The sequence below is a fragment of the Falco punctatus genome (genome assembly GCF_963210335.1).
Source record: "Falco punctatus genome assembly, chromosome: 1".
In the NCBI taxonomy this organism is placed as follows: domain Eukaryota; kingdom Metazoa; phylum Chordata; class Aves; order Falconiformes; family Falconidae; genus Falco; species Falco punctatus.
The window spans coordinates 98347770-98359315 of record NC_137580.1 but is presented as its reverse complement, the minus strand read 5'-3'; the positions used below and the strand labels follow the sequence as shown (position 1 = coordinate 98359315).

Sequence of the window (11546 nt, the reverse complement as noted above, 5' to 3'; positions counted from 1 at the left end):
GCCCGTCTCCTAACCTGATGTCAGCAGGAATGCTGACCAGTCCAACACTGCAGGCTAGATACAGCAGCCGAATCATTCTCATTAAATGAAAGCAGATATTCTTTTACATATACCCCCACCCCTCTTTTTTAAAGGGACAATTATTAAATTGCCATTTCATAAATGATTTTTAAAATTGTCAACATGGTACTGGATGGAAACATTGCTAATATTCTGGAAAAAGACAGCTGACCTTGTCTATCGCTATACTTCTGTAACACTTCAGTCTGGCGATGCTGTGTTAAGCTGGCTATAGTAGATGGAATTCTCATAGTGCAAACTGTGAAATACGAGCTCTGACTCTTGAAGGAACAAAGTGCAGGATGCTCCATCATGCTTCTGCCTTCAATCATTTGGCTAGGTATGTTACCCACATGGGTAGAGGGCATACTTCTCTTACTCCATTCTCTTCCCCCTAGTATAGGCTGCTTAGCACAGACTTCATTTGCTAGTCTGTAAACCACAAGCTGTTTTGAATTTGCAAAGAAAAAGTAATAACGGACCAGCGGAATGACTTACAGTTCGCTCCAAACTCAAACAGCTCCTGGGGACTTGCATGAGCTGACAAGGTGGTTTTATTCTTGAAGGTATACTCATCCTCTGTGTGGCCATTCATCACCCCAAACAGACCCTGAGTGTGATTCATAAACTTCTCTGGGAGCAAAACTGTCACGGTCAGAAATCCTCCACTTCCCCTTATTTCCACTCCAGACCCAGAAGAGAACATCACTGTGATGTTCTGGTCAGGTGTAGAATGGAGGAAGAGACCTGTAACGACAAGAGGAGGAGAACAAAGCAGGCAATCATCCATCACAAGCAGGTTGGTGTGTCATCAGCGTTAACCGTGTCCCAAAAAGCTTTTCCTCCCTCCCACGCTAGGCCGTGTTCTGGGAAGCACGTGAAGGGAGGTCCCACCTTCGCACCTACAGCTGCGGTAAGAGGGCTGCTCCAGAGTAGCAGCAAAAAAAAGCTCCACAGCTGGTACCAGCTGCAGTGCCTTCTGCCAGCATCCGGAGCAGCAGCTTTAGGGTATGAGACGGGAGCTGGAAGCACCGCTCTCAGTGCTCACAGGTTTCCTCTGCTTCTTGGCTGCCTTGTAAACACCTCCCTAATACGGCTGCTCCTCCCAGCCCCATCACTGTCCTTTCATATTATTTTTTTTCCTTCCTGCATCTCTCTGCTCCTGCAGCTCCTTGTCGACGTGGCCTTCCCCCTTCCTTCTGCTCTTCATTATATTTCCCGGCCATTTGAGGAATACTAATTGCCAGCCACAGAAAACTTCCTCTGCTGAACACGAGGCTTACTGTTAAAATTCCAGTGATGTTTAGAGTATCCGTCAAATTATTATAAAGGCTAATCAAATGATCACACCCCCGGAAGAAAAAAAGACAACTTTTCATAGCCTTTTCAGCAGAATAATAGAGAAATAACAACTGACAAACTCAGAGAGCTCCTGGTAGGTGAATGTGGAATTCAGTTATATTTTAGTCTATATTTTGGTTATATTTCACTATATTTCACTTTGCTTGGTCGGTTTCATTGCATTAGGTGCAGTAAGCTCAAAGCAGAATGTGGAGTAAAGTTTTTCATTCCATTTCACCCTCCATGGATGGGATGAGAGGGAAAACCATTGCTCTACAAGCCCCTGAAAGAGGACACAGAAGACGTGGGCATTGAAGCCATCTCTTAAGACACTTCGCTGTCATTGCCAGGATCACGTGCCATCCCTTCACAATCCTCTTACACCCCAAAAAGTTCAGGCAAGCACCAGGTGCTGGTACAGGTTGTCATTTATGTTGTGGACATTCTGGGAGAGGAGCATGTGCCGCAGTCCAGCCGACTGGCAGATCAGATGCCTCTGCCTCCTCCTGGGGACAGCAGAGGTGCTGCCAGCTCCAGCTGGGTGCCCGCCAAGCCATCGAGAAGCAGGAAGGTTGCAGGTTCTGAGAGCCATGACCCCCTGCTGCACCTCTCCGTGGGAGCACAGACGGCAGGCACAGCGTGCTTCTCTGCAGCACCGTGATCCGTGGCTGTTTGGAAGGAGATGTGTAGCCCGTACTCCTGCTGGCTGTACTCCCGCCCATACGGTAGCTGCAATCAGTCTCACAGGCCAGAGAAATCCGTGCACTGGGCTCGTATGAACACAGGGCGAGGTAGGCAAACGGGGTGGAAGCCCATTCTTCCCCATGCTCTCTGTTTTATTTCTTTCACCGAGGCCCACGCCAGCTGCGCATTGCCACGATTCTGCCTCAATTGGGCAGCAACTGAAGAAAGTAATGTAATAATAAAATCAAGTGAAATGACCTGGGACATTGCCTGTCCTTCGTTTTACTCCTTACATCATAATTTCTGGAGTGACCTGCAGCCTGTTTAGCAGAAGGACACTGAAAAGAGCACCGATATGCACACATGTGGAGATATTTTTAACTGTTCATGGGCTCCATCAGAATAAAAAAAGCTTACAAGGCTGATATTTGTAACTAACCTTTCAGGTCCATCCAACTTTGCTCAGAGAAGCTGATGATCTTCTGGTTCAACAGGACCTCCAGAGTTAAATCCTGTGCATAGCGTACCTCAATCACGTCTGAGTTGTTCTCCCGCATGGCCACCGCAGACAAGCCTGTCACCTGAGCCCCAGATCCTTCCAAATAAAAAACAACCCCCCAAAATACCCAACGTGATATAAAGGAAATATGGAGGGTTATAATGATACAGGTGGGGAAAAAAACCCAACCCCAGACCAACTCAGATATTTCCTAAAAATAATTAAATATGATTATTTATATTGGAGGGAATTGCTAAGCATGTAAGTCACATAAAACCCACAGTATAAGTCTCTTACCAGTATGGTATATTGAAAGCAGAATGTTTAATGCTAAAAAAGTCTGGAAATTCTAAGTTACTGATCCCAATGGCCATGGCTAAGCTGTAAGACCAGCTGATCTCCTTGCACATTCAGTCCTGTGAGTAAGGCCGAGGAAAATGAAAGGTAATTGCAGAGAGGGCATGACAGAAAAAGGAAACACAGTGAACAAAAGTTTAAGAAACTAATTTTTGGAATGAACTACTCAGTGACACATGCCACTCCTACCACAAACAAAGTAAAATCTATCAAGAGCAAAATATTTCCATGAAAATCTCCATCCTATGCAATGCGGTGTTCAGTGTGAGCATTCACGTCTATATGGGTCCTGAAACACACGGACAACTTTTAGTCCATTCTTATAATTCTACCAGAGTACCAAATCCTCAAAGCGCACCCTGAGGCCAGCCGCAGTATTCTTTCCTGAGGCAAGCCTGCTGGTTTATGCCCCATAAAATAGCACTAGATACAGGAAAAGCACGAACAAAAGTATCTGACGTAAGACTTTTCAGGGTGTCATGAGAAGCATGATCCCAGTCTGCTGTGTCATACTCTATTTCCCCCCATTTTAAAATGCAGGTGTATGACAGCCTCCTTACAGGCTGGTTTGCAATCTGCCCATCCAAATGATGTAGGCCACTGGTGTCTCCAGAGAGTTTCTTCTGCCCCAAGCCAAAAGACCAGGACAATCAAGTCCTTAGAAGAAAAAAAAATGTTCCCCTCAACCAACTTCTCACCAGATGTTCTGTACTTTCCTGCTGGCTTGAGGTGCTCAGAAAGAATTTTTTTCCCATCCAAAGTTTTTCTCAGCTCCTTCTGGGACATTTTTGCTCAGTCAACACATGCATGCATATACACCTAACACAAAAAGAAAATAAAGCAGGGCACACACTTACCTGCTTTCTATTAATTTTCAGCTACACCACTATGAAAACGCATCAGCCGCGGGCTGTGCCTGTTGGCTGATTCCTAGAACTGACCTTACGCTTCCTTACAGGTGGGAACAGGCATGGAGAGAAACGAGAATTGTCTTCTTGAGCTCTTAAACACAACAGAAAACCTTACTCTTGCCTTTGTCATAGCCAATAAAACTAGCAAATAGTCTTTGATTAGGAAGTTACCTTTTTCCTGACCATTTAGTCTGCCTTCTGATTAGCTTCAAAATGTTAACCTTTCACAAACGGCCGAGAAAGGACAAGACCAGAAGAGAGAGGAGGAACACTGCAAAGTGCAGATCAAGCAACCTCAGAAGCGATTTATTTGCCATCACTGCTTCCTCCCTTAGCAACTCACCATTGGGCAGGCGTGCCTGCTCTGTCCTCCCCTGCACTCTTAGGGACGTGAGGTCAGACTCCACCAACGTGTATTCTCCTTGGCCTTTGAAGGTGAAGTTCAGACCATCAAATGTGAAGAAGTGAGGATCCCCAAAAGCAGATGCTGTTTTTAAAAGCAAAAAAGAGAAATAAGACCAAACAAAGACTACAACCCATTACTCTTCTTAGGTTCACAAGAAAAAAAGAATTCATCGCGGTGATCTGAAGAATGGCCTTTTAACAAAGGGAAAAATGCAAGGCTGATCCGTGGTAAATGTCACATGAAGAACGGCCATGACAGCCTTGCAGAGCAGTGTGGGAACAGTGAGGAATGGCCTTTCCGTCACTCTCCTCGGCATTGGCCAGCGCTTGGGGCTGCCCTGCCGCAGGGTTATTTATTTATTATTAAATGCAGGCTGTTAGAGGCAGCAGTGCTCACCCGGCGGACCCCCTACCAGGGCCCTCACCGGCAGGCCCCAGGCCTGATGTGCAGGCGTGCAATGTATGGAAGGTTCTGGACACCGACACAGCAGCAGCTCACCAGGGCACTTCCACATGCAGCTGAAGTGACAGTCAGGGAAATGGGATGGGGCTTTGAAGTCTCTCCTGGCCAGAACAAAGACCGAGGGCAGCAGTCCTCAGCCCCAGAGCCCCCCTGGGCTTCAGTAGCTATCTGTCCTGGTTTCAGCTGGGACAGAGTTCATTCTCTTTTCAGTAGCTGGTGCACGCTGGCAGCTTTGGTTGTTGCTGGGAGTGTTTACAGTCATTCAAGGACTTTTCAGTTTCTCAGGCCCTGCCAGCGGGAAGGCTGGAAGGGCACGGGGATTTGGGAGGGGACACAGCCGGGACAGCTGACCCCAACTGGCCAAAGGGATATCCATACCATATGGCATCGTGCTCAGCATATAAAGCTGGGGGAAGAAGAAGGAAGGGGAGGGACGTTATGGCATTTGCCTTCCCAAGGCACCGTTGCAGCCTGATGCCTACAACGTCTGTAACCAAGCATGATGCAGCGTAAAAACATTTGGGAATCTTTTTACAAGACCACATGCTTTACATCCCTCATGGACGTGTCTTTGCTTCCAAGAGGCATGTTGTAGTCTTTCTTTCCCGTAGTGGAGCTGTCGGTGCCCTGAGCGCTCACAGGCCCTAACTGCACTGAGCAGTCTCACACCAGCGTCTCCATCTCCTACACAGCCCTGGCCATGCCTGGCTGTGAGCCCTGACCTGCACACAGACCCATGACTGACCTTCTGGCTTCTCGTTGGACATGCCCTGTCATTACAGACGTGCCTGACAATCACAGGGCTGTGTCTCACCCTGGTTACCATCACTGGACCAGATCTTTGACCTTGTCCAGCAGACTGACTTCTCAGCTTTCCTTTGGACCTGCCTGGTCACCACAAACTCATCTGGAGATCTGGACTCTCAACTGACTGCTGCTGCCATCACCATGTCCACTCTGCTCACCTCGTTTGGGACTGGGGGACTGGGCCACGGGCTGCCCAGGACCTTGTCCTTCCAACCTTGTTATCACACTTGGCTCCCAGCTCCCTATTCCTTTGTTGCTTCCAGATAGGAAAATTTAGTAGGGGAAATCTGGGAAGACTTCCACTCCCTGCTATTGCTAGTCCTGGGAGAGCCTCATGTTGTGCCACATCACGTCCTAGCTACCTCCTTCAGTGCCTTCTGCAGTTTTCTGCTTTTTGCCTGAAGCAAACTGCTGCTTCTTTGCACCTTTCTTCTTTGTGGGAGGCCACAATCCTGCTGGACACCTCAACACTCCAGCAGCACAGAAGGCAGCAAGACATGCAGCAGCAAGAGATATGGCAAGACCTGAGGAGCACTTAAAAGCAAGGGGCAGGGACAATAGACACACTTGTAGACGTCAAAACCTCCACATTTGCTATCAGTGGCATTTTTCTGCACGACAGCTTTTCTAGTACTGCCAAGCTGTCATTAATCATCCTCAACCATCTTCTTTCTGAGAAAGTGCCCACTGACCATAAGAAGTCACGGACATTGCCTACTAGGTGGCTATTTAGGTTCCAGGCGTTAATGAGATACTCCAACAGCAGAAAATCTTGCAGGACAATTAAAAAACACATCTAGATTTTGCCACTGATAGATCGATAGACACCTTCCATGGAAATTTGCCACCGGGTGTTGTACCCTCACCATTGTCAACCGACACACACACACACACACACAAACACTCTAAAAGCCAACACAGCCAGACTCTGTAAGGGAGTTCTGAAGTCCTTACCAGCGTGAGGCGGGCGGTACGTCTTGCAGTCGCTGGAAGGACGCCTCTTCATATAGAAGTGACAATTGTCAGACCACAGGCAGCAGTAGTAGAAGCTGATGACATCGTAAAGCCAGTGAGAAAAGCCAGGTATCCGTGGCGGCTGCAGGAACGGCGGCGAACCCCAGTCGTGGCCCCGGTCGGGCGTGCTGCCGCCGATGGAGTCACGCGTGAGGATCTGGGCCCCCGCAGAGTCATAGCAGCACTGCTGTCCTGCCCCGAACTGCCGGCTGGCGGAGGGAAGCAGGGGAGAGGGGTCACCCTTCAGCTCTGCGAAGTCTGCTCCTATTCAGAGGTCACCTAAATTGCCTTTTTATGGCCATAGCTAAATGTTTTGGTGGCCAAGCTCTATGTGATGTCCAGAGAGAATACCTCCCAGCCAGACTTCTTGCCCCCCATTCACATAAACGAGATCGGATTAGGGATAGGGCCATAGGGTGGAAGGGGGGGTTAACCAAGGCAGTAAAGATGTTCTGTAGGCATTAGAGCCACACGAACACTCTTTAAAATTGTTCCGATAGAAAGAGTGCAAAGAATAACTTGCTGGACTTAAGTAGACCAGTACAGGAGGGGTTTAATCAAGCCTAATCAAATCTCTTTTAGATATTGGTGCTTGTTTAGGTATCCTAAGGTTTAGCCCAGTGCAATTAATTGTTTATTAAATCTAAGGCCTTAACTTCATCTCAGCAATGAGGGCCAACACATCAATAAGAGGGAAATTATGGTTGCTGCAAACCTGACAGCTGAGTCTCTGCAACTTCCATGACACTATGACACTGCCACCTCTCAGGTGGAATGAGTCATAAAAAATATGCAGTTTTAAAAAATGGACTTTACCTGGCTTGAATGGCTCTTACACAATGCACAGCACCTGGGTGGTAAGTACACACACTCCCCTTTTCAATGTCACAGCCATAATCCGTCTGAAAAAGACCAACATTCACACTTAATGGGGTCCTTGCCCCACCAGCCTTTCCATCGTTGGGTCCCTTCCCCACCCTCTGTCCCTGCTGTGTGTGTGAAGTCCAAGCGAGCTGGTTGCGGCCATGTGTTGAGAAGCATGGAGCGATAGGAAAACCAGTGAATTTAATACCGAGGTGACTGGAGCAACACGTGAGCCTGACCCGAGCGTTCTGCTCTGTTCTGTTACAACAGACCTTGAAGAGCAGATGCTGCTGGATGGGGAGGTCAGCCGTAAGTGCGCAACAAACACGTCACGCCAGACCACGCTTAACTTCTGCCCTATATTCTTAGACAGAGGCAGGGCAGTAGATGTAAATTATTTTTTTTCTTCACGTGCTTTTAACTGTATAATGTAAAATATACATCATGTTTGGAGCTTCATAACCAGGAAAGGATAGTAATCAAAATCACATTTATTTTTTTTTTAAATACATGTAAACGCACTGCCACCATTTGGTATTGTGAATAGGAGAGAAGTTACCCTGTCTGGTCCTCAAAGCAGCACTGTAAGTGAAAGTGTGCACTAAATGGCAATGGCTTTCTCAGCTTTTGTCAGATCTCGTTAACAGTGAAGCTGAGGAGAAGGAAGGAAGCAGGAGGCAGGACATCACGGATCACAGCTGTGGACTTGAGCTCTGAAGCACAAGGCAGAAGGGTTTGCAGCGAATTATGACATACCAGGCAGAAATGTGGCCTGCTTTTTCTGGCATGGGATACTGCCTGCGCACACCAACTGCCACCCAGCGGGATGCTCCCACCTCCACAGGCTCGCTGCCCTCCCCAGGTACCTTCTCTCTACCACTGAACTACTGTCTAAAGTGATTTTGAAGGCAATTTCCATCTGCTGCCCTACAGGCACTTCTTTCACTCATCCTGCCTGGATGAGCTGTATCTGCCTCTGCCATTTGACATACCACTTGTGCAAACTGAAATATAATTTCATTTCCCTGTCATGACTTCCAAAGAGGGAACAGGGGTGTGTAGGGAGTGTGGCTAAGCTTCTGCTTGGGACCGTGACAAGCCAGAGGGATGGATTAATAACTTACATGGAACCTGCCAGTGTCAGCTCTTGCCTGTGCCAAGGTGCAAGGGCAATCTGCAATTTCTTCTATGAAGTTTGGAAGCTTTTCCTCCTTTCTGTCCCATTCTATACATTTTGCAGTTGCCCATGCATTTGGGTCATTTCTGAAGTCTTTCCCAAGGTGCCAAGCCAATGCATGCTCTGAACTCCAGATTGATGGAATGTTGCTTGAAAAAAAAAAAAAAAGAGCCATAAAATAGATCTGATAGCTGAACAAGCACTGTTTTGACAATAACTCTGTGTCTTAATCACTAACTATAATTACAAAGAATCTTTCAACTTGCAAGTTGTTCTTTCACTACAAAGGCCACTGCTTTCTTTTTCCTGCAAAAAGTTAGAGCAAGTAAATATTTTCCTAACTTAGAAGGTGATGTAACAGTATGCAGCAAGGATGCAACAATCAGAATATATTTTAGCATTTGTGATTCTGGCTTACATGGATCTTTTCAGAAACAGGTTTTCTATTCATGCCTGTTCACCTCGTAGTTCCATTTAGGCCAGAGTGAAGAACATCTGGAATCTCTAACAGAACCTGCCCCTGTGCCCCAGGGGTATCAGGCGCGATGGCAATAGATGGGGAGAAGCCATTCAGAATCCTTAAAACATTCCAGAGCTACTCTGCTCTCCACCCATGAAAAAATAAGTTACACAAAGTATAATAAAACACCCTCTAGAAAGAGAAAAGGTTACCTTTCTGTGGGTAGTGACTCCTAAATGCTAAAAAGGGTTCTGATTTATTAGTCCTATGTTCTAATGCTGAAGAGGTGGCATTTATATATTCACAGGGGCTACAGCACCTACATCAAAACCTGCAGACAAGTGGAAGAATTATGGAGGAACATCCACGCCAGCTCAGAATATGTATGGAGCACTTACAGCAGTAAGTCACCAAAAATCATGGGGAAATAGACAACGGAATAAAAGGAAGTGGGCATACAGTTTGTAGGACTGCAAAGACCTGCATACAAAATAGGAAAAAAAAATGCAGAGGAAGGCTGAAGTGCAGTCACTGGCTGCAGTGACAAAAGTTCCACAATTAGGGCTTCCTCCGCAGCTGTGACAGAAGGAATCAGCAGGTCCCAGTTTGGCCAGGATACTGGGTTTGGCTGAGGTAGAGGAATTTTCTTCACAGCATCCCGTACGGTGCCATGGTTTAAATTTGTGACCAAAGGAGTGCTGATAACACACCCATGTTTTTAGCTGTTGCCGAACAGTACTTGCACAGTGTCAGGATCTTCTCCCTTTCTCATGCTGCCCCCCAGGGAGTAGGACAGGGGTTGGCAAGAAGCTAGGAGGGAACAGAGCTGTGACAGCCAGCGCAAACTGGCCAAAGGCACAACCCGTGCCACAGACCATCAGCGCAAACTGGCCAAAGGCACATCCCATGCCACAGACCATCTGCGGCAGCGTTTTTCCAAAGCAGCCCTCACTGGGTGACTGGGCATCAGTTTGCTTGTGGCAGGGGTGAACCACTGCCTTTGCATCACTGCCTCCATGTCTATGCCCCTCTTTACTTAGTAAACTGTCTTTATCTCAACCCATGAATTTTCCTCCCCTCTGCCCTTCCAATGCTCTCCCCACTTTTTCATGCGAAAGGGAGACTGAGTCCCCATTTTAAACGTCAAAGGAGGCAGCAGCTTCAATACAGGAAGCAATAATAAGGTACCTAGAATAAATAAATGTTGTGATGTACTTGCCTCTGCCCATTAGAATAGCTGCTGGGTGCAATTCTCAAAATTCCGAAGTCCCACGTACTGTAATTCCCTTTAGCGGGTACAGGAATGAAAGAGAATTTCCCGGTGTTGGGGATTTCTCTTGACAAAGTGTAAAGGTATTTCCATTCGGCCAACCAGTTTTCCGAGTAACTGTCACCTGTCACACAGGAAGAAAATTACATTGGACACTGGAAATGACCACAAGATGTCTCCACCCATGTGTAAATGAAGAGGAAATGCTGCGGTTATTGTCGTGAGTTATTTCTGCTTGCGGGTCCCTCCTCAGGGCCTCGGTGGAGATGTCCCCAACACCGAGCACAGCCCTGCCCAGTAGGTACCCCCGTCCGTAACTGCCTGTGTGCAGGTAGGAAAAACGTCCCTTTACCTGTTTCCTGGTATCCCCAGACTTCTATGTTGACGTGGGTTGTTGCAAGTGTCTGCTGCGTCCAGGTAAGAGTTAAGTTCCCGTCAGTGTTGGGGGTGCCATAGTACTGCCATTTTGTCTCGTTTACCAACGTGCATTTTTCTGCATCTGAAACTTTGTTGTGATGTACTGCACCGCAGAACAGAAAAACAGGATTAATGACATTTCTGCTTTGCATAGCTCTGGAAAGTTGTCACTATATTATTTAAGACTTAGCAGCACTTCCCCTGTGCATGTTTACTAACAGGATGCATGATATAAAAAGCTGAAGCTGAGAGAACGCAACCCTTACTACTGTCTGTAGTCCTTAAATTATACCACTACGATGCAGTTATTTTCCAACAGAAGTAGCTACAAAAGGGAACTGTCTTGGTCAGCCTCATTGGTAAGCAGGACCTTTAATGAGTTAATGCTGCTGCTGCTGCTCTATAGCAGCAGAACACAACTGCTGTGGAAGTTCATCTCTCAAAACAAATTAACACAAGGGCAGCAAGAATGACTTTTCTGAGGTCAAACAGCCTGTTAAAGAAGAAGAAAAGTGATCAAGAAGGAAAAGCTTATATAACCTTGCATCCACGGAGCACGAATATAGAGAGGGATACTGTAGATTTAGGTGAGTAACCTGATAACCAAGTTCCAGAGTATGGAAACATCAGCCCATCATCTGCAGAAACGTCAAAAGGGATGAAACCAGTCTCGTACAGCAATGGGGAGATGCAGTGGGCTTTTCCATCCTTAGCAACATAGCCACTGGTTTTGATTTTCTGCTTGAACCTGTTGATGTTGAAAACACTTTTCAGTGTCACCATTGAGAGAAGGAAAATTCTGAATGTCTCAGTTGTG

General features: G+C 46.9%; 1 protein-coding gene across 1 annotated transcript in view; it reads right to left on the bottom strand.

Annotated features, from left to right (window-relative positions):
* The window catches only part of KREMEN1 (kringle containing transmembrane protein 1), a 64842-nt gene that overhangs the window by 46068 nt on the left and 7228 nt on the right, over positions 1-11546 (bottom strand). Inside the window, exons 3-12 of the mRNA XM_080390524.1 lie at positions 11326-11477; positions 10665-10832; positions 10262-10436; positions 8530-8731; positions 7358-7443; positions 6482-6750; positions 4196-4339; positions 2525-2680; positions 489-807; positions 233-396 (exon numbers count right to left, since the gene is read on the bottom strand). Of these exons, the coding sequence (XP_080246650.1) occupies positions 233-396; positions 489-807; positions 2525-2680; positions 4196-4339; positions 6482-6750; positions 7358-7443; positions 8530-8731; positions 10262-10436; positions 10665-10832; positions 11326-11477 (1835 nt within the window). The remainder of the gene's footprint in view (positions 1-232; positions 397-488; positions 808-2524; positions 2681-4195; positions 4340-6481; positions 6751-7357; positions 7444-8529; positions 8732-10261; positions 10437-10664; positions 10833-11325; positions 11478-11546) is intronic.